General features: G+C 40.8%; 1 protein-coding gene across 3 annotated transcripts in view; it reads left to right on the top strand.

Annotated features, from left to right (window-relative positions):
- agbl4 (AGBL carboxypeptidase 4) overlaps nt 1-24,068 on the top strand; it is a 426,145-nt gene that overhangs the window by 140,169 nt on the left and 261,908 nt on the right. For 2 of the 3 annotated variants that reach the window (XM_078946347.1, XM_078946348.1), the window contains exon 4: nt 4,883-4,977. The exons of the other annotated variant lie outside the window; for it this stretch is intronic. In XM_078946347.1, coding sequence (XP_078802473.1) covers nt 4,883-4,977 — 95 coding nt within the window. The remainder of the gene's footprint in view (nt 1-4,882; nt 4,978-24,068) is intronic. 3 annotated transcript variants of the gene reach the window in all.

Genomic DNA, 24,068 nt, shown 5'->3' with positions numbered 1-24,068 from the left:
CTTGAACTTTGGGCTGACATTTTTTCCAAGCTGATATGATCAAGCAGCAGATTTCTGTGTTGACTTATATTTATATTTTTTTTTGCTTTTCCAATTTATTAAAATAGTTTTTTTAGCAATGCAAAGAGTTATGAAAATGATAGAGCCTAATCCTCCTTCTACATCGATGGCACTCATGTCACCAAGCACACAAAGTGACGGTGAAGCTGTGATTGAAACCTTAAGCCAGACTGATAGATCGGCACATACCTGCTGCCAGAGAGCCTGGACAGGCGTGCAGAACCAAAGTGCATGCATGTAATTGTCGGGTAGATTACTGTCACAGTGCTGACAAATGTCTGAGTTACTGAGACCCATCTTGAACATCCTCTGTCCAGTGTAGTAAATTCTGTGAAGAGTTTTGAAATGGATTAGCTGCAGATTTGGATTTTTTGTCATTTTGAAGGTGTTTAGACAAAGTTCTGACCAAAAACTTTCATCTGTGCTGATGCTCAAATCCGCATCCCATTTTGTTGTCGGAAGTGAAATATTGTTATCTAAATTACATAAAAGTTTGTATATTTTGGAGAGAGTTTTATTCATTGAGAAATTGATCAGAGTGGTAACTACATCTGGTAGCTTTAAATCGTTGTCTCTGTATTTAAACTTTTTAGTAATAATTGATTTAAGTTGCTGATATTCCAAGAAGTTATATATTCCATGTTTGTCTTGAAGTTCCTGGGGAGTTATGAATCTTCTATCAATAATTATGTGCTCTAGTTGTTTTATGCCCCCTGCTTGCCAAGCTGGGAAGTGGATAATTTTTTTGTTTATGAGGATGTCTGGGTTGTTCCAGATGGGTGTCATTTTGCACGGTTGAATTGATGATTTTGATATTTTGAGAAATTCCCACCAGGCTGTTAAAGTGGCATTTATATTAATACTTTTGAAACAATCCTGTTTTTTAACTATTTGACTAATAAATGGAAGATCTGACAGGTTGATCTTTCCACATAACGCCTGTTCCAAGTCTAACCATGAGTTGGTTTCTGGATTATTTTTTAACCATTTTAAGATGTATTGTAATCTATTTGCAAGAAAGTAATTGTGGAAGTTAGGTAATTCTAATCCTCCACAGCTTTTTGCAGATTTTAAAGTTTTTAGACTAATTCTTGCAGGTTTATTGTTCCATAGAAAGCTTGATATGGATGAGTCTAATGTTTTGAACCATTTTAATGGCGGTTGTGTGGGAATCATTGAGAAGAGATAATTAACTTTGGGTAAGATTTTCATTTTAACCGTGGCTACCTTGCCCATAAGGGACAAAGGCAGGTTGGTCCAGCGTGTTAGGTCGTCCTGTATGTTTTTCAGTAATGGGGTGTAGTTTAGCAGCACCAGTTCTGATATTTTGGGGGAAAAATAAATACCTAGATATTTTATATTGCCTGATTTAACTGGTATTGTGAGTCCTTGCTCCGCATTACTGTTCAGTGGTAATAAAACAGATTTATTCCAATTAATGGAATAGTCTGATATAGAAGAGAATTCATTAATGATTGTTGCCGTTTCATTTACAGAATGTATATTACTTAAAAACAGTAATATGTCATCTGCATAGAGACTAATTTTATGATGGCTGTGTTTGGTTTTAATTCCTTTAATACTCTCATTCTGTCTTATTGCTGAATGTCGGTCAAGTTTTTGCTCCCGCAGAGGTAAACAGGCCGAACAAATAGATTACAAACAGTGGGTAGAGTGAATCTAAGGAGGAAGACAATTTGAATTTGTTGTGGATGAAGAATGAGGAGAGAGGGTGAGCAGTCAAAGAAAGGCAGTGGAGTCAGAGTAAGGCTGTATTTGCCTGAGGGGGGAAAAAGCTGAAAAGTAGCTCTCGCAACAGATGTGCGGGGCAGTAAAGTGTAATTGAAATGCCAGCAGCAATGGTCTTATCTCCCTGCTACAGGAGCCTGCTGCCAGTCTCAACATCAGTTAGATGTCATTTTACCTAAGTCTGAATCAGCCTGCCACAATCCGCAATCCCCATTCCTCTGATGCTAGGCGGGAGAAAAAGGCAAAAATGGATGAGGGGGAGGCAGAGGGAAAAAGGGAAAGGAGGGGGAAGAGGGTAGGGAGTCTGTAATAGGATTTCAGTAGCACCCAGTTAACTTCCACCACCTGGACTTGGTTGGTAATTTGATATGCCCCATCAATAGGATTCATTTAACCTGCTGCAACATTACCATTGTCATTTATTTGACTTATGTATAAAAAAAAGTATTTCCTCCTGCACATTTTCTGTCCGATCCTTATCATTTAGCAGATGGGACATTGAGAGAATATTCCAGCTATAGAAAGCGTTTGACTGGAGGAGGATGGAAGCCAAACGCCGCGGCTGTAGTCTGCGCTTCAGGCTAAGCTTAATGTTTTTGGCCAGGCGGCATCCCCGTGGGGACGACCATAATGTCCTCCCAGATTAGAGGCTGGCACTCCTCTGAGCCGCTGCCTTTTATCAGAAACTCTGTAACCACAACATGGGATCATATGCAGGACATTAAAGTCTCACATTTTGCAGGTGTGACCATTATATGCCATGATTTTGTTTGTTGTTAGGTGGAATTATGGCAGTAGTCACAACCTCTCCCCACTTTTTTTATCCTTTAAAAATAGTTCCACTTGTTTTTCTTTGTCTTTTTTTTTTACTTTTATGTGTGAAATAACGGAAAACGAAAGTTCCAAAAGAATAGGCCGTCTGCGAGTAAAAACATGATAAAACCTGGACGGGACACGCAGGTGGCCTTCATGACATTTCCAGGGTATAGACCACTTAGCAGGCAAAAATGTTCATGCATATTTTTCAATGGACATGCTTCGGGTGCCAGGTCGTATTGGACACTATACAACGCTTAAGTTTGTGTTATGTTTGGGCACTCACTGTATCACCTGCACACCCCATGCATACAACATTTGCGCAAAGTGTTTCAAGGGCCAGTTCTTTAACCTTACTACTGTGTGGCGTAAGGACTCCCTACAACAGCATCACCCATACGTCATAAGTGCATGTAACTTATGGGTATCGTATTTTCCATAAGGCGCACTTAACAGTCGTGAATTTTCTCCAAAATGTACGGAGCGCCCTGTGGTGCGGTGCCGCTAATGTGTTGTTGTGTGACTTCGGTAAGGAGGGAAGTGAGGACGTGAAAGAAGACACCCCCCCTAATAGTACTAAAGTGCAGGTATGTGCATTATGCAGAACATCGCTTTGGCAACCATGAAAATACAAAGAGACACGCTTATGAAGCATTGTTTAAAAAGCAACATGGAAATCAAGCAGCTGCAAGAGAATTCAAGATTAAGGAATCCATGGTTCGCAAGTGGAGGAAACTGGAGAACGAATTCCGACAAGTCAAGAAGACGCATTCAAAGTACGGGCGCGAACGGCGTGTGAGTGATGGATGACGGATGGCAAACACACTTGTACTAAGACTGGGAGGCGGCGCCGGGCGAGTTACACCACAGACTGTGAATGGGTTGCAGAAGCTTGGGCTAACATGTCTGCTTGCACTTTTCTTCGAGCTTTCGCAAAAGCCTCATTCATGAGGAACGCACGACAACAAGACGGACTCTCACGATGACGAAAGGGAACCAGGTGTGTTTGATAGAAATTTAGCCCAGCTGATACAGAACAAGAGGACTTTGGTGGATTTTTGGATGCTGATTGATGACTGAAAAAATACAAAAAAAATCACAACCAACTCAGTTTTGCTCCTGCTGCCTTTTTTAAAACACACACTAGCATGCATGTTTTACCGGTATGTGTTAACGTGCCAGCGCCTTAAAACCCGCCATATGTGTTAAAACACAGAAAAAGCATCTATAACTGAAACTGCGACCTACAACCCAGTGCGCCCTATGGTTGTGAAATACGGTACTTTACGATTTTTATGGTGGCCATGTGAGCCTCAAAGGAATTTTAAGACATACCTGTGCTCCCCTTATGATGCAGTCGGTCCTCTCTACGGCCCTCCACCGGCCGTGATGACCCGGAAACCCGCAGCATTTGTGCGTCAACGTGTGCATGCAACGGTCAACGTGTGCATGCGACTAAGGCTTTATCTAAGTAGCAGCTTACATTTTTCATGAATTTTTTTGTTATTTACAATAAGTCAAACTCTTCAAAACGTGTTTTTATGTTCAATCTCACCATTTGATCACTTACAGCATTCTATCATCAGCATATAACTTTCTCAAAAACTCTTTTCTTGACCAAATACAACTAAAACCTACATTTTCGTCGTACAAGTGAAAACTTGTCCCTATTTTCAGATGTTTTTACAGCCCAAAGCAGCACACTTCACTGTTTTTTTCTTACCAATTTTCTGAAAATTAATACAACATGGCATACCGAGATGGTGGCGATGTTGACATATGGTTCAGAGGCCAATGGATTAGTTACGTATTTTAAACTCACCAAGCCAAAATGTTATGACACTGTTGATTCAATAAAGTTCATTGTGTCTTTTTTGTTTTGTTTTTGTTAAACGTACCGACATGTTCCGGTAAAATACCTTCCGCCTTCGTCACAACCAACTCAGTTGTTTAACAAAAACAAACCAGTGTCTGATAGAAAAATAATTGAAGTACTCAGTTATGACACTGTTGTGGAAACAAACATGTTTAAAGGAGTGGATACCCCCTCTGTCTGCCTTTTGTCCTCAGTGACAACTACATTTTGCAGTCCTACACACGTACATTCCAACTGGTGTTGTTATGAGCTTGCTAGCCATCTTTTACCTACTTTAGTTGTCACTCCGAAATGTGTCCTCACTGCAGTTTTTGAAAAATGCCTCTGCTGCAAGTTGTCAGAATTTCCACTAAGTGCTTGTGTGGAATGTTTTTCTTTCAGAGGGTCATTTTTAACATTGTCAACTTCTCCAAGACCAAGAGCCTGTACAGAGATGGCATGTCTCCCGTGGTCAAGTCTACCAGCAGGCCCAAATGGTATGTAAGCAGTTACTCACAAAAAATGTAAACGTTCAAAGACTTTAGGCAGCCTGTTAACGTTTTAAAACCACACCCACACACATAAAATGAAACTTTACGTTTTTATAGCAAATGCATCTGGATGCATTGGCATGTGGTCCATTGGTTTGATGTAATAACACTTGACTGATGAATGCAGACGTGTGTGTGTGTTCATGGAGAGGTGTGGCAGCAGGAACGGAGAGGGCGCAGCGAAATGCGTTTGCCGGGGGAGCTGGTGTATCCAGCGGGGCGGAGAACAGGGGATTGGTGATGAAGTGTTGCTGTCCAAGAGAAACCCTGACATCTGTCATTGGTTGATGGAGGGCACAGGCGGAAACGCCTGGCATCTGCCACCCCAAGAAACCGGCATCTGCTAGCTTAGCATCTGCACCGACCGTGCTGTAGCACGCCGGCTGCAGGATAATAGGTGGAGAAAATGGACATTACACAGTGGGTAGACAGGAAAGATGAGCTGCTGTCTGCAATATGGAATTGGCCAACATGCTGCACGTCAACATGTTCTCTTTATTATGTTTGCAGCTTTCAGTGCTGTGTGCTTGTGAAGTTGTAGCCTGCTGTTTACAAGTATTTCACAGGAAAATCCTGAGACAGAAACGCCAAGAATATAAGTTTTGCTTAATGAAAAGGCAAACAAATCTAGGAGCTGCATTTCCAGAAAAAAACTGCAGGGTTGATGATATATTACTGAATGAAAATGAAACTTAAAGGGTAATAATTGGCAAAAATAAATAAATGATCAAAGTTAATAAAGTCAAAACAGCACAATAACAAAAAAGATATGTTTATGAAAAATGCCAGAGCCAGGTATCAAACCAGCGAGCTTCTGCACCAAGGATTCCCCATGGATTTCAATGGAGGCAGAAATCCTGGAATATCTGGAAAAGTTCAAGGATTTGAAGAACCAAAAGTCATAGCTGGAAAAAGCTGAAAGAGCTGAACAATAGTAGGAGCATTTAAGTGGCAAAATATGGTGGAAGATACTAGAATGAAGAAAGAGAAACAGGAAAACAATGGTTGAATACTTTAGAGCATTCAACCAATGTTTTCCTGTTTTTTCCTGCTTTATAGTATTCAATGAACTAGAATTTACCTTAAATTGAAGAAGAAAAGGATCCTTCCATAGAAAATAGACATTGAAATTCACATAACCTTGAATGTCCAAACTAAAAATGTATACCGTAACATTTTATTCCTAAGTATACGGGACATTTTTGCTCTCATAATAATTAGCTGTTGAAGTATTGGAGGATTATTATTTAGGCCAGACTGCCTTTGCCTCCTTAACACTGTTTTCAATGTTGGGAAGCTTTGAGGTTTTTACACTTTTATTCCATTCATCAGAGTCCTGCTGACGCTGCAGCCACACATTGTTTCTGCTGCTGCATTAGAAACACCTTCTGAAAAAGAGACCCAGAGGTTTTCCACATTCACACACTACTTTACCACCTTTTTTATCGATAAAATTGTAGAAGAACTGAACATGTTTTGGAATTCTAGGAAGTATCAGTCAAGTCTGACACAAAGCACAGAAACGTTTTTTTGCTTAAAATCGAAGTGCTCTTTTATGAGATGAGTGCAAAGACCTTCAACAATGTATGTTTTATTTTAGGGCCCAGAAATCACACTCCTGTCACACATTTACATAGAAGCAGGCTTTTAGTAGTACTAACAAAGCCTTTGAGAGCAAAGTAGAGTTCAGCTTCTCTTCAGACAGTCCAGTGGGAAAGGAGGGAATCGAACCTGTAATCAAAGCTGCCTAACTAAAAGTTAAACAAAAGCCATCGATTGCGCTTCACAGTTTTGGAAGGTTTCTAGAGGTCTGAGGCCAGAAACTATTACATAAATTAGTTGTGTATTTAAAGAGCTGTATTTTTGTGTATTTGTTTATTGATAAAATGGAAATGATCATGTTTATACTTACTTTCTCATTTTCATTTATTCCTTTTTTTTAATTTTTATTTTATTTTCAGTGATGCTTCAACAACTCAAAAATTGAAAGACTGATGAATTGGTTTTGTCCACACAAAGTGATCAGGTTGCTTTCAGCACCTCCTCCTTCCGTCTCCATGAGCACAACCGAGCAGGGAAACTCCTAAAGCTGCAATCTTCTGTTTGACAGTTACAGACATGGAAAAAAAAATCAAAAAGCAAAGAGGAGAGCCCGGCCTGTCTGGTCCCGACTCGCACAGGGCAAGATGAAGAAAGCAAGATGAGACGGAGGAAGGAAGAAACACAGAAACAGACAGATTGGCTGAAGGAGGGAAAAAAACCAGAAAGTCTGAGGCAGAGATTACTGAGACAGGAACACAGGGAGGGGAAAACCAGGGAAAGTGAGCAGCAGAAGATTGCACCCCACCGCCCACCAAACCATATCTGTATTTATCAAAGGATTCGTGGGTTTTAGGTCTGGAGTTGAAGCCTTTATCTGTCCGTGCAGGCACCTCGTGTCCTGGGGCGTCAGCAGCTTGTTGCCGGAGGCTGCAGGGTGCATCTTGCCTCAGAAAAGCTGCGCTCCTCCGAGTGGGGGCAGGCAGATCGCAGTAAAAACAGAATTGTGGCCGAAAGACACTAGAACTAGAAAGAGTCTGGATTTATTACGCTTCAAACATTGCTCTGGAATACGTTTTTGTTGTTTAAGTTAAATTGTGACGTGGGTGTTAAAGTCCCACTCCGATCAGCTTCTGATTGATTTTCAAAGGGTTCCCAGTGGTCTTTTCATTATAATTATGTTTTTTTCAACAAAATCCAAAAACCCGTGTCATTTTCTAGGACATCGTTTCTGCAGAGCGGCAGGAGTTCATCCAAAATTTTGCCTCACGAGTGAAGAAAAAAATAAATAAATCAGTCGTGGGGGGGAACGTTGGGACTTAGCGATTCCTCCCCAACTTTCCCTATCTGTTGCTGAGAGCTCTCTGTTTGCACACTCTCTGCTAGTTTACAGCCCCCTACACCCCCAACCCAACATTGGTGGTGCAACAATAATGGGAAGCAATATTAGAGCCAGATTCCAGCTGAGACGAGGAAAACGAAGACGTAATTGGATCTAGTCGTCTTTAAGTTGGAAGTAGGGAGCTTGTGACCCACCCAGGGTCTTTTTCCTTCATCACAAATAGGCCCTTTTTTGAACTGTGATTTTTCATTTGCTCCCTATTCCCAACAACAAAGAAATTCTCAGAAATGCAATCTCGAGCTTAATTGACTTTATTTATGTCCTCCATCATCAGAAAAATGTCACAAGAATATGTGAAGAGTCCAGTAGGAACAAGGATGCCAGTTTGCGATTTTCAAAAGAACTTGGGATATTAAGTCATAAGAACTCATAGTTTTTGAATAACAGAATAAAAAACTGGAGAAAAATGTGTTGGACTGTGGAAGATAACAGTCCTTGTGGTGACAGCAGGTGCCAGCCACACTCGTTGCAGTCTGCTTCTTGTCAGACTGCTAGAGCAAAGAATTGCTCAGCATCCTTATTTTCTGTGATAAGCTAATTAGAAAGTCAGCGAGCGTGGTGTAATGCAGCTGTTGGAGGCAAGGATGCCATGGTGGGGGGGTAACGGCCTGAACAGCTACATGGGACAGACTGCTTCAACAAGCAGATGCCTCTTGCAGAATGTGGGGTGGACGGAGGCAGGAGGAGAGAGTGCCAGAGCTGCCATGTACAATCAGCTAACACTGCCCGTCCTTATCAGGTATCGGAAGAAATGCAGATTCAGAATTCTCATTTTCATTCCAAAACCATTTTTGTTTGGGTATAAAAACAGCTCCCCATATTTCAAGCATTATATGCGCCAATACAATAAGAGAACATTTACAATTCCTAATTTAGTAATTTACTGAGAAAACTTGGAAGTTCGAATAATATAATTCTAAAGATACTATTTAAAAAAATCATTGAAACATATTTTTTCAAAAACTACAAAATCTATTAAAAGTAAATCAGTGTTTTCCATGATTTGAAGGACGTTTCACACAGCCACTGCATTCATTCTGCACATGACACGGTTGCAAGTTGGTCATATGTGAATATATGTGGAGAAATGTGAGAAATGAAATACAGAAGAACACGCAAAGAACACGAAAATCAACACAGAACATGAACCCTGCATGATTATCGCACTGTTTATATGCAATTCATTAGTGGTTTGTACATCAATTACGTGAATTTAACGTGACGTGTGACGAATGTGTGATAAAAAAGTTACACATGGTGATGGTTCATGCATGAAAAGTCTGTTAGACATACATGGAATGGTCGTGGAAATACACAAATTTGTGTTTGCGTCTGACAAAAATCACGCACAATTGTGAAAATTTACATCAAAATGAGGTAAAAACTACGTAAAATACGTATAAACTGTGTAATTCACAACCAACCAAATATTTTGAACAGCTCAAAACCGAAATCCTGTAAAGACCAGTCGGCCGAAACCCTCGACGGACATCTGCGCACATCAATGAATGACGAACACACGCAAGAAACATGTCTGATTTCTGTAGATCACGCATGCACAAATGACTCAAATGCGTATTTTTCTGAAGTGAATTCCCATTTAGTGCTGCAAACTATAAGCACTTCCTCTGGCAACGCTTAATATGAAGGAATTGTTGTGATCAGTAATGTCGACTTTCATTAACTTTCCACGTCTTACTCAGTTGGTTGGCATTGGATAAAAATAGCTTCGGCTTCTTGTGAGCAACAGAACGGAGTCAGAGTTGAAGGAAGCTGGTTGCTAAATGTTGCTACTAAAGTCAGAAGCAGCTGACCTTGATGAAGGGGAAGCAACTTTTTCTTTTTCTCTTGCGGTCTCCCACAAATACAGCTTGTTCAGAAATGTGCACAGCGGCTTTCTGACAGACGGTCGCAGTCGGGAAGATTTTGCTTTTCCCCCTAAAATCTGTGTTCTAAGAACACGATGCAACTGCAAAGGGAAATTCTATTCGGAGGTGTCTGCTTCGCCGTCGGACTGCACGTTTCCCGTAATTGTTCTGTCAATCAGAGGCGCCGTGTCCTTGTTTCTGTTGCCACCTGTTCAGTTCTGGCAGTGGGTGGGAGTTCAGGAAAGGTAAGACATAGGGTGAAGGAACAACGCGGGGCATCTCTGCATTTTTTACTGCCTTTTCTCCTTTGTCTAACTCACTGTAGCCCTAGCCTTAGTTACTTTTATCAGTATTCATTGTGTGTGGGGTCATGGGTCGTACGTTTTAATGGAGGGGAGTGGGAAGGGTGAAGAGTGGCTTGGGTTTTTTATTGTAATGTTGTGTTTTTTGTCTTTTTTGTTCTAAATGTTAAAGCGCTTCCAGTTGCGCAATGTATGAGAAGCGCTTTTTTATAAATAAAGTTTGATTTGATTTGATTTGCCCATCACCCGCAGACGGCCCGTCTCCACCCGTAAGGACAGTTGTGACTCAGGCCTTACTGACAACTAGGGGCGTGTGTCATACAATGCGTCCACTCCTCTCTATGACCCTCCACGGTCCCGGGCAACCCAGAAACCTGCAGCAACCTGTAGTCCCCCCCGTACCCCCCCGGGTGTGTGATTGTGGCAGGAGTCTGTTTTGTTTGTGATTTAGGGGAAGCTTTTGTATCAAATGCTGGCAAAAGTATTAAATATTTTGCTATAATTTCCAAAATGATCTAATAGTCAAAATAAGTGTGTTTTTGATTAGAACTCAGCAGCATTTGTTCCCCTCCCTCTGAGCTGAAACAACTCGCCGCGTTTCTTCTGAATTACTTCACAAACACCTGGTATCAGGAAATGTTGGGCTGTAATTAGTCAAGTGGGCCACAAAAGGGGCAACAGCATTGTTTGCCTCAATCCCCGCTGAAAATTTAGTTAGCATGCGATGGACTTTTTAAAAGGAGTTTCAAGAGTTTAATCAAGATGTTTGAGAAAAGCGTTTCTGACTGTCAGCAGAATATTTTGTCCTTTCCAAAGCATAATAATGTTGTCAATTATCAAACTAAATCACATGAACGTCAAATGCACACTGGAATAGTGTTTCTCTGCTTAACTGTGTCACCTAAAGCTGCTGCACTAAAACATTTGTTAGAGTGGAGAACTGGCAGCGCCTGGATGGTGGAGGCGGGTGATTCCTCTCTGGAGGACCGTGTCAGGCGTCAGACTAAAGATGGACAGGACCTAAAGGCTTTATGATGGTTCCAGCAGACGTAGCTGACTCCTAATAAGAATGTTCAGCGGCTTCCTGAACACCCCCCCCCCCCCCCCCCTGCCTGCTGCTTGCACAATTAAGCACGTGCCATGTCTTTTAATAATAGCCATTTTTAATTGTCGACAAATGAAGAGTGATGTAAGATTGCTAATAGCTTGTGCTAATTAATAGGGGAATTGAAGGCTTGTTAATTAAGGGCAAACAGGACAAGGAGCGGCTCGGGTAATTTAAGCAATAAAATTGAAACTAACGACTGATTTCTAAACAGACTCTTTAACAAGCGTCCCCCAGTTTGCTGTTAGAGAACACTTGTAGCCTCCATCCTAAACCTGAGCACCCTTTCCCCTGACTAGTCACACACAGTATGTACTCACAAACTAAGGATAGGCAGAGGAAGTATAAAAGCCAATGGCCTTGATTTATGTATATGACAGCCTCTAGACATAGTTATAAATCCTAATATGTAAGGTTCTACGCTTTACATCTATATATACATAAAAAAAAGATTTTTCCCCAGTGTTTTAGAATATTAATGAATTTGATCCACAGATACAGATGTGTTCAAACTGAATGCACAGCTCAAAGACCACACCTTGGCTTCACACATCCACGATCATCCTGAGAGACGCAAGGGAGCTTTCAGCGTTTCCCTTTCAAAGATTTACTGCAATCTTCTACGGTATAAATATATATTAAACTTATATTGTGCCCCAGGCTTCTCTATCTGTTAGATAATTTAAAACAGAGGGTGCGTTTGGTCTTGTCTCCGTGTTCCCAGATACATTTTGGACCGTGAACTATATCAATCATTGACAATCTGGAGGTTTTCATAAGAGAGACTTGGATTAAAAACAAAATGCATGCAGTGTTTGGTTTGTCTGTCAACATTTTCAACGATAAGGGAAATAAACAAGATTTTTTTTTTTTTAATAAAAAGGCGGTATAGAAGTATTAAAGGGAGATGCACACACATAATTCCCTGTCGCTGACATGGACGCCAAAATGAAGTAGACTGATCTATAAAGCTGATGAAATGTGGGAAAAGAAGAATTGCCTTATATACAGTTCAGTGGTTCAAGTCCCACTCCAATCATTCATTGTAGAAAGCGTTACCAGCTGTATCTTGATTACGATGATGTCGTTTTATCCACATTTTTTCTAAAAAGTATTTCTTTCAGGACATAGTTTCTTCAGAGCGGCAGGAGTTCATCAGGGATTCACCTCTGTGTAGTGGGCTGAACTGTTGGACCCTCCTTAGACCCTCCTTAAGAAGTATTGTATAAAAGTATAAAACTTAGTATCAAAAACTTACCTCCTGGTTGTAGTTTGTACATAACTACCAGAAACGTAATTTTACACAATTTGAATCACCTTTTTTTACATATGTCCTGAGAAAAATTCTACAAGACCGAGTTAAAAACAGGTTTTTCATTGGAGTGGGTCTTTAAGGGAGTCTTAAACAAATGTAAAGCGTTCTTTGCATTTCCAAATCTGACCAGTTGTTTTGAAAGCACAGAAAAGTGATCCAAAATCTGTATCATGAGAAAAAAAAGTCTTCTTTTCTGAGGCTCTCTGGTAGATGTGAAAGCAGGAAGTTAGAAAGAGAGAGAATCTCCAGCCGAAGCAATCAACTGTTCATTCAGCTTCCTTGTTCACAGAAACTCATTTGCCTGCTGCCAGAGGTGCTGAAAGAGGATTATGTGGGGAAAATAATGGGACAAAATATCGCAAATAGATTAATAATCTTTCAGCACACTAAGCGTACTTGCTTGTGTTTTATGCGCCGAATAACTGGTCTTTCTGTTTGCGGTTTCAGGAAAACGTGTGAGTATATTGCTATTAAAGAGGCATCTTTTCTCTGAATCAACACACAGAATGACTCAGTTGGACTGTTTGTTGTTTGCCTCCAGGAGAATTAAAGATATTCCTAATTTATTCTTTTACTGGCTGTGTACGCATGTCAGCGCAGCCCGCCCTGAAAGCGCTCCAATCTAAATGCTTTTGTCAAAGGCGATCTGGTAGATTGCAGTAAGCAAAAGTGCAAATTGATTGTGTCATCTCATAATGAACTGAGTGAAGCGTTGCAGCTTTTTTTTCCTTTTGTGGAGCCAACGGCTTCCTGATTACTGTATTGTGAGCTGCAGCTGCTTTAAACACGGCCGGACCTCACTTTCATACAAACATTTAAAGTGTGGATGCCATGCTTTGAACAACTTTGTCAAATAAAAAAGCCCTTTAAACGCTGATTCTATTGATACCAATAGTTCGCGTCGAAAAAAATCCGAAGCATATGAATAATAGACATCTTTCGAAGGAATCAGAGATTTGGATCTGCCGCTAGAGCGCAGGCTGGAAGTGAACCCAATATGACCTGTGACGTCATGAAAGGCGTTGATTTTCGCAGTTCCGCTTCGGACAGCATGTAAACAAAACCGGTAGTCTTCGTTTCTCTCGTGTTTAAATCTGTTAATCATCAACATGCCAAGTCGTTGTGTGGCAGCTGGATGTAGCAATACATCTACTGAAAGTGTATCTGTGTATAAAATTCCCAAACAAGAAACGCTGCTGAAAAGGGGAAAGTTCAAGAAGGTGGACGGCGAAGGATTTTTCCCTCCAGATCTGCAGGAGAGAAGTCTGCGTTTTCGAAGGGACAAAAACCGGGACACAAACGAAGAATTTTGAACGGAGAGTTGGGAGGAGGATCTTGGCTTCTGAGTCGAGGAAAGGCGGGTGAGCTGGAAGCGAGCGAGCCGTTTTCTGGGTCGGAGAGGACGGCGCTGGAGTCGGGAGCGGAGGCTGCTAAGCTAGTGTGCATCACGATGGATCACATTGAGGCGAAGTAGTCGTGTTTTCTGTTGTCCTTGGATCCAACTGGAGTATTTCAACGCACTCAATGTTTTGCAAGAGAAGCAACAGGCCTGCAACGTTTTTTTTCTTTTGCTTTTGAGGTGCCGGTACCGTGAGTAAACTGAACTGTGTGTGTGTGAGCGCGCGCGCGCGCACGAGAAAAGGTTTCAAACGGGTTCAAACGGGTAAAACTGTTAATGTTCCACAGTTGTTAATGGTATACAGTGACTTTGTTAACTAAAGAGTAGTACCATCTGGGAAACTTTTATTTTGTGACATTTATTTTGTAAATTGGGTTGAAAACCAGTGTTTACCTTTGTTTAGATTAGGCCAAAAGGGGACATTTTGAGTATATTTTAGGGTAAGTGGAGTAATTTAATTTTATACATTTTTTAGACTTACTGGAGTCTAGCCGAATCTTCATGCTGGCTATCGTCATGATCGGCATGATCACTAGACCTACTACTTTCTGCTATATCCTCCTCACTTTCGCAAAAGGGTTCGAATCGATACGGTTGCAAAAGTGACTCATCATCATGATAATCTCCGCAACTTTCCTCTTCATCTTTCTGTTCATCTGATGATAAATCGCTAATAGAGACGGTAGCATCACTCTGTGCTTCGCTATCGGTGCTAGCCATGTTGTCTGCCTTGTCTTCCTTTCGTTACGTCACAAACAGGGCGGCGCGAATTCGGCGGAATGCGTGAAGCCGGCGGCCGTCCTCGTTGTTTATATTGCGTTTTTCGCTATTTATTCTTTTTCGAAAAATATTAAAAACAATCGCAACATGAAATAGAAACTATTTACTATATTTTGGCTTATTAAAATAGGCCATGTCACCCACACTTTAAGAAACGTTATTTTACAAAACCCCGTCATGATTCAACTTCACTGCCTTTTTTTCTTTTCATCTTCGCAAAACAACAAAAACTAAAGGTCTCACACAGGTTCTTATACAAGAGCAATGAAAGATAAGATAACGATACTGTATTGATCCCAGCTTGGGAAATTGGGTTGTTGCAGCGACTGTATACAGGCTGAATAAGACACGAACAAACAAACAATGTGTGACAATCAGGGAAGCAATCAGTCAGATGCAGCCTTTAGAAACACACGCATCAAGTCAGTTTATCTGTGGCAAAAGAGTTATAAAGTCCAATGGAGTGAGGTAGGTATGATCTCCAGTAGCGGTTGGTGTGACAGTGAAGCTGCCTCAGCCTCTTGGAAAAGGCGCTTTGGTGACCGTCCATTACAGGATGGAGAGGACGCTCAGGATGATCCATGATGGATACCAGCTTATTCAAAGTCCTCTCCATCACAGCTTTCAAGGTGTCCGTTTTGCACCCAATTACAGAGCCAGCTCTTCTAATCAGTTTGTTCAGCCTCTTTGTGTCCCTGGCAGCTATGCTGACCCCCCAGCAGCCCACCGAGAAGAACAGAGTGCTGGCCACATTAGACTGGTAGGACATCCCGAGCATCCTGCTGCACACGTTGAAGGACCTGAGTTTCCTCAGGAAGTCGAGTCTGCTGCTGGCCTGTATGTAATAGATGTGATTGTGGTTTGAGCAACTCTAATGAACTATTTTGCAAAGTCAAGATTTCAAGGTTCTTTAGCAGAACAAAATCTGTGAGAGGTAGAACCAAAATGTTCCCTCCCTTTGATTGAGCAATTGTAGAGAAATTCTACCTGTTAAAAATGTTGCTTTATTGTCTCCTCTATGACACTCACTCACTTTTGTCAATACAGCAACCTTCTTAGTCTAGATGGATTTCTAAAGAAAGGATCATACATCGTTTGTATTATGGAGTTTAACAGCGTAAAACCAAAGCTTTGTTTAGCCCTATATCACTGGCTAAAGCTTTTAATTATTGATAAGGGAGATATTTTTCTCAAAGAATTCAGATCCCTTAGAACCTGATCCCATGACATCGTTCTTCATGGATGCTCCCGACCATGTTCATCCTTTTAGGACCATGGAGAACCCGTGGACCAACAGTCACTCCTACAGGATGATGTTGATGTCTCAAAACCTAAACTATGTGCTTGATCACATGACAGTGCTGTGGTGGCTTCAGGTTTTGTTCTTTTGCTTTGGTCCCACACACACAGCTCTGGATGAGCATGTGTGACCCTGGGTGTGCCATAAACATGAGCACATGGCTTCTCTGTGACTGCGGTCATCTGTTGGTACTCGCTCATATTTGTGTTTGTCAGCAAGTTTGTTGACGACAGAGTAGGCCATCGAGGTGGGATTGTTCATAGTGTGAGGAAACGGCTCATCTGAATATAGATGGGTCCCATCTGGAGGCGCTTGGCTTTGGCCCTTCATAATTTTGTAAGCAGCTAAGCATCTGGGGAACACTAATGAAACTAAAGGCACAACAAAAGGCCCTGGGCTACCACAGCCAGCCTGTAGCTGTCAGGGATGTGGGGTGAGGGAATAGGAAGATGGGGGCTAAAAGAATGGATGGAGGATGACATGAGCCAGGAGGAAAGAGTGTGCTGAGAATATTAGATGTCTTAAGGAGACCTAGATGACTCCTTTGAGACGATGGGAAAGAGAGCCAACTAGGCCATTAGAAAACCGAGCCAATAAATGAAAACAGTGGTGTCCTTATTGTGGCCCATTAACTTAGATGTTCACCATGAGATATCTGCACTGTTTGCCACTGTAATGAGCAATACAGCCATGCCTTAGTGTGGAGTGATGCACCATCTAGAAGAAATCCCTCTGGTTAAACAGAATTCACATTTGCTTTTTTGTAAAGCAGCTTTTAGTTAAACCGAGTCTCTGATCTTGGTGTTCTTAAGATAAATCCCAGCATGGTGTTTACTTTTAACCTTTAACTGTTTTTTTTTTCATCTGACGTTTTATATGAAACCAAATAAAATGGAAGTAGAAAACAAAAGATTGTATCCTGCCTACAAACTCTCACACTTTAGTAGATTGATTACAGTTAAAAGTACATGTCGCCTGTAATCTCATAAGCCTATATTTGTGAAAATATTGATTTCTTTTTCAAGCTTCACTCGTTTTTTCCCTAAAGGTTTGCATTTGTTATGGTAGAGTCAGTTGGTGTGTGGATTGTTTTCCAGCCTGGAAGGAGTTGAGGTCTGGACTTTGTTTGTTAATTCACCAGTGAACAAATTCAGAAGCTTTGAGACATTTTTTACAATTTGAGTTCTACTTCTTCCAGTTTCCTTTTCTTAGATTTGTCTTTACCTTGTAGGATTCATGTATGCAGACCAGCCTTCAAGCCTACATACATACAATTATCTCTCATTTGTTGTGCAATATTATATATAGCCCTGAAAATCCATAGTTGCTGCTGGATGTGGTTTCTTGGAGGGAGAACAATACGCCTCTATTCTTAAACTTTATTATTATACTTCCTTTATTCTTCTGTAAGCTTGATTTCCCAGTGGCAATGAAATAAAAAAGCAATGGGCTCTGGTTTTTATTACTGTCATCTTTGTTTTTAGCCTAGTGAGTAGAATTGGGGTAATCTTGAGGAGTTGCACTTTTACCCCCCATTTGAAGTCGAGAAAATAAAAATAAAAAAACAGCCAGCAAAAACAGCAATCAGCATAATAAAGAAATGACCTGTCAAAAGCAGCGTGTTTGAAACTGGAGGGCTGCCAGCACGCCGGCACCCAGCGGTTGTTTATGACTGGTTGAGTCAGTATGAGTCCAATGGTGGCCTTCGCTTTCTGCCAACTCCCACAGTTTAGGAAAAGATGGTTTAGAGAAGATTAGGACCACAGGCAGAGCAAGGAGGAGGAGGAGGGAAGAGGCAGACAGTAAGATGTAGAAAGTAAATCTTTCACACACAAAAACAAGGAGAATAGGTACATACTTATAGATACCAGATACTTTTCCTGATGTGGAAAAGCCGAAGATTGCCTGAAACCGTTTTTTAATCAAGAACCAGATTAACATTTTGCATACTTTTGTTATTATTGCCTCATATGCACCAGCTGACTGTCAAACAGCACAGTCAAGGCCCTATGGACCTCCACACATGTAATTACAATCGAACCAAGATAATTATATAGGCGGGGACAAAGACAGATCTTATCATTTTCAGAACAATGCTGTCCAATCTCTTCATGTGCATTCTTTTTCTTCACTTATCAGCTGCCATGTTGCTGTAATCAGCGAGACAGTGTCCTTCCCCATTTGAAAGCCATAAATGTCAGTACATAAACCTCTAATTTTGTCAAGATTTGAAAGTTGAAGACGTTAAAATTGACCGAAACTCAGACAAAGATTTGTGTTTTTGAGATCTCAACCATATTTAGTTATCCTGAACTTCAACTCAGAATCTAAAAAGACAAAGTTTGGTTTTTAAGTAGCTGTGCTTTAGCTTCTGCAAAAAAGCCAGGCAAAATAAATTGGATCAACAAAAGCGTTGAGTACTATTAGCAATTATAATATACTAAATACGTTAAACAAAGAATATTAATATGATTTGTTAGTCATGAATGTGTCTTCTTGTGTTGGAAAGATTTAACCTTATACAAGGGGATTTATGGATCTGCAGACAAAGAGATATTATACTTGTATAAACTCCTTTTGTATTTGAGGCTAAGCTTTATTTATAATAATTATATTTGTATGCATTCCTTGTTGGACCGGACGGAAGAAAACAAGAAAGAGAGAGAGTGGGACATAGGAGGCGATAATACACATGACACATTTAATTATGACACAACAGTGTCTTAACCCTTGTGCTATCTTGGATGACCCCACCCTTACATTGAGGTGTTCTCCCTACCATGACAAAGGTGGATAAAGGTGGAAAGATTTCATGTAATCCATGGACACCAGTGAAGATCACAAATCATTGAAGAAAAAAGGTTCAGAGCACTGTCTAGTCTAGTGGGTCTAGATGACCCAACTCCCAATGTTGAAGTGCCTAGGATAGCACAAGGGTTAAGTAAATTGTATGACTTTTTTTCACGTACACACACCAACAAACAGTCTGCACACAGCTATTTACAGGTTGGAAGTATATTAATACATTATTGATGGAAAATGTATCTCACAAGACTTATGCACACAGACAGCTACACACATGATTTGCATTACCAAGATTCTTGAGGAAGGGTGTAAAAACAATACCCATGCCCATATTTGTGGAAAAGTGAACAAGCAGGTGGGTTAAATTCAACCCAGCTAGGCCTTGACTCTGAGGCCCAACTCAAGCTGTATCATATGGACCAAACAACCTTGGAATGGGCGGTATAGGAGGCATATGCATATTCATGGCCTCATGGAACTCCTGAAACTAGACTCTAAACATTTAAATGGAAAATGAACAAAAAAAACGTTAATTTGAATAACCCACCACTGATTTTCTGTTTCCAATTGTAAATTGACCTTATGGTAGAGTGTCCACCTTGTGACTGGAAGGCCGTGAGTTAAAATCCGGGCTGAGTCATACCAAAGACTCTAAAAATGGAACCCAATGCCTCCCTGCTGGACACTCAGCATTAGGGGGTTGGATTGGGGGGTTAAACCACCAAATGGTTCTCGAGTGCAGCTGTGTCTGCAGCTCACCGCTCCCCCAGGGGAGGGGTTATATACGGAGAGCAAATTTCACAAACCTAGGTGTGTGACAGATAATGTGAATTTGACTTTGAGATACATATTCACTCAATGTTTCTCAGTTCTTTGTCTGCTATCATTGAGCACAGCGCTTCCTTTGAGACAAATGTAGTCCCGGTCCTGGCTTGCTTTGTTTTTTATCCGGTGGCTGTATTGGACCAGTTACAAACTGAAAATCACAGCAGATTCAAAGCATTAAGACGCCTTTGTGATAGTTTGTTATGTTTGATTCGATAAACACTGGGCAGCAAAAAATAAATAAATAAGACGTGCCCACCTGAAACATGTATAGAATTTTTCAGAATCAATACCATAAAACAATTTCACGCTTCAAAACGTACTCCACAGCACTGCTATAGATCCAGTGTTTCCCATAACACTCCAGTGCTTTGGCTGATGGAGGAAAAAGTAAAGTCCAAGTAAATGAAAGATGTTTCGTGATATTTTTATGCCATAAAAATAGTCATCCTGATAAAACCTGTAACGATCTGATGATTGCAACTCATAGACGGCATTTAGACGCCACATGTGTTTATTAAGTTTTACAGCATTAATGCCCTTGAGGATTATGGGAGCATGAGTGTGTAGAGTTGAAGAGAAGACGGAGTAAAAGAGTGAAGTTTTGACACTTGATCCATTCTGCTCTTCCAACTGTCATTTACATGAATGTTTCCCTTTCCATTTTCCCTTCGGGGATCAATAAAGTTGTTCTTGAATCTTGAATTCTTGAATCTTGAATGTTTCCTTTGAATGGAAATGATTCTAAACCCTTTATCGTGGTATTTTGGGGAACATAAAAAGTGCATCTACAGATGACTTCCAGATTAAATTATAGTAAATATAGAGTTTACAATTTGTGAGAGGATACGGTATTCCCTGCTCTGGGATGGAGACAGACCTGCATTCGTACTTGGTAACTTCAAATATGAAAAAAGTCTTTATGGGATGTTTGTAGGTTTGGTGTAATGGTTCTAAACTGATGTCAAAACAGGGTACCAGGTGGAGGCATTGCTGTGTGTGTTAGTTTGGTTTGTGCGGGTCTCTTTTGTGGGTCTTTACTCACTTTAACAACTTCTCAGTTTCACTGGCCAAACCAGCAGCTGGCAGACAGAGATTGCCCACTCATCGAACCACTTTATCACCGGGCGCATGGAGTTCAAGGGGGCTGTCAAAGACCAAGCTGAGTAGCCTTCTCACTTCTTGAAAACCGACACACTCTTACACCACTAGTGTGGAGTGGCATAAAACGACGAGCGAACCATCCAAAAGAGTGGATGAGTAAAGTGCTATGAATATTTTTCCTGACCTTAATGAACACTAGCATGTTGGGTATAGATTTTCTCCTGTAGGCTGCTTTGCCTAAACCCCACTCCTATTAGGAGATGCAGGCAAAATGAAGCAACCTCAATATCTCTTTCTTTGAGCAGATTTAACTCCTCTCTCTCTGGTTAATTTTCTGAGCTTTTCTTGGAGATCTGTCTCACAATCTTTTGTGTTTAACATTAATTTACACGGCAGTGTTCATACGCATTGTGAATACTCACAGACCAACAACAGTTAGTGCTGAGTTTTAGCTTTGAATTACCGTAACTCTTCAACTTTTACTCAATTAATGTGGTTCCATCAGATTCTGAAATGGAGAAGTAAGCTTTGTGTCATAATAGTGGTGAAGTGTTCACACAATCAACTCAAACCAGCCGATTCAGACGCAGAGACGAGCAGCTTTACGATGCATCAAAGGATGCATCAGAATCTGTCGAAATCATGTTAATTTTATAAACGGTTGAAGAGTCAACGGTTGTTTAGAGAGCTGTGTGTGAATGTGTGTGTGAATGTGTGTGTGACTGGGTGAATGGGTCTGTGTCTGTAAAGCGCTTTGGGCCTTAAAGGTAGAAAAGCGCTATACAGTATAAGTATACGCCATTTACCATTTATTTGCTGACATTCCACTAAAATCTTTGTTCTATATTTTATTCTGTTGCACCAAATCACACAACACCTGTTACATAAACTCTCAAGCTAATGATTGCAAAAACATTTTGTCAGTACTTTTGCTGCTGTGACAAAATTCAATTCAATTTCAATTCAATTTTATTTGTATAGCCCAAAATCACAACAACAGTCGTCTCGATGGGCTTCGAAGTAAAACATAAACTCAAAAGGATCACGAATACAAATAGTTCAATAGGAAAATACTAAAATGAACAAAAAAATACTTTATATTAGGAAGTTTTTTATTTGCAAAATTAGGTTTCACTTTACAGTACACTTTAAACTTTATTACAGTTGGCTGAAGTGCCCTTGAGCAGGCCACCTAACCCTCAACTCCCTCTTAGCGGTATCTTCTTTAATAAAAACCTGGAATTTCTGATTTCTGACATCTTTAAAGGTATAAACTTGAAGTCTTTCCAAGTGTAAGGTGACTCGTCATCAGTCTTCAGAGGCAGACATCCATAAACCATCACAGACAAACTTACATCCACACTTCAGTTTTTATTTATTCAGGAATTACAACGTGTCATAACTCGTAACTATGCTACTACAACAAGAAGAAATCCTTATGTTGCCCTGACTTCTGGTCCTTGTAGTTTCTACAGTTTCTGTTTTCCTCTGTTTCCCCCCTCACTAACACATTCCCTCCCTCCTTTGTCCTACTTAGTCAACTACTGAAAAATCACTTATCTTCACCTTGCTCTCCCTGTCTCCTGCTAATACACATTAGCAGCCGGCAGCCATATGTAACAGGGCTGGACGGGCCCCTGCTGGTATAATGGCTTCTCTGACACTTCTCCCATTAAACTTCATCAGGCAGCGTAGCACAGGAACCCTCTGAATACTCTAAAATATTGTTGTGTAACCACCATTAGTTAGTCAGCTATAGTAAAGTAGCTAAATCGTTGAGGAACGGATTTATGTTTAGTTTGGAGAACTTTTTCAAATTCTCCTGAAATAATTTCAGTCTCCTTCTAGCCTTTCTGCCTTGATTTGAATCAACTCCTCTGAGTAAAGTGCATCTCATTAGACACGTATCGAGCAGGCTTGTTTCCAGCTCACATATTTAAAAAACTACCACATGCAGTAACTGGATAGGATCTGTTGTTCCATCGTCTGAGTGTGGTGTAACAGGGAGCAAACAGCAGATAACACCATCACGAGCAGCATCTTTAACCGTTCCTATGACAAACGAGAGCCCTGATTCGACTCGATAAGGGACATAATCATTGGTTTAATTAAAATAACTTGTCTCATCATTGTGAGGGGTCATTTTAGAGAATGTTAAAATTAAAGCACGTAATTAAGTAAATCTCCAGATAAGAAACTCCACCGAGTTGGCCTATTCCGCCAGCAGGGAAGGCAAACTTAATCTATCCCGTCTGCAATCCCACAAGGTCGCTCCCTTTATTAAAGTCTGATGCTGCAACCACTGCCCACCACCCCAACATGATGAAATATTTTATAGAGTTGTTGGAAATAGGTGAACAAGAGTGGAAGAAAGGAGATAGCACCCAGTGCAGTATGTTATGGCACTACTGCACGAAATGAAGGTAATTAAAGACCGCTTGTTATCTTGTCTGAGAACAGGAGGAAAACTTGTACAGCAACGAGCACCTTGACTAAGATATTTGTTTGGCCAATGGAGTGTGGCGTTAATTATCACAGGCTGATTAAAAGCACTGAGTGGGAATAGATGTCGTTTGTCTTGCCAGCCACAGACAAAGAGACAGCCAACCAGGGTCATTGTTTTACAAGCATTTATGGGCGATTTTTAGCATTCATTCATTCATTCATTCATCCTCTTAACCGTTTTATCCCTTTCGGGGTCACGGGGCTGCTGGAGCCTATCCCAGCCACTTTTGGGCGAAGGCTGGGGACGTCCTGGATGGGTCGCCAGTGCTGGTTCAAGCACAGTGCTGTTGTTTGCTCATTTTCTAAACCCGTAAAGGCAGAAAACAACCCTCAGCATCACGGCCAACACAACAGGTGGAGTAAGCAGTGATGCTGAGGGTTGTTTTGGGCTTTTGCAGGGTTAAAGAGTCAATAAACTTTCTTTTAACCCCTCAAAATCAAAGTGTCATGCAAGCCTAGCGGTCAACATTTACTACATTAACATTGCTTACTCTGACAGCATTTACACAGAATCCAATCTGGTGTCACATTAACTGTTTATAAGAACTGGACTGACGTCTGATCTGAAGTGTGACGTCAGTAATAGAAAAGGATTTACGCCCGGCAACAACCACACAAAATCAATTCAGTTGCCATATTTTTGCGATTGGTTTCTGCTGTCATCAGTAAGCAGTGGTTGATTGGTCAGAGTCAATCTGTGTCAACGTTTCCATGGCAACGACTCCTGCCAGTCAGGAGTATGGTATCGTCAACGTTTTATCGACACTACTCCTCTTATTGAAACTGCT

The sequence above is a fragment of the Oryzias latipes genome, chromosome 4, assembly GCF_053564925.1.
Source record: "Oryzias latipes strain Hd-rR chromosome 4, Olatipes_Hd-rR_3.1".
Taxonomy (NCBI): Eukaryota; Metazoa; Chordata; class Actinopteri; order Beloniformes; family Adrianichthyidae; genus Oryzias; species Oryzias latipes.
The sequence above is the reverse complement of the archived record's forward strand: the minus strand, read 5'-3'. Positions and strand labels throughout refer to the sequence as shown.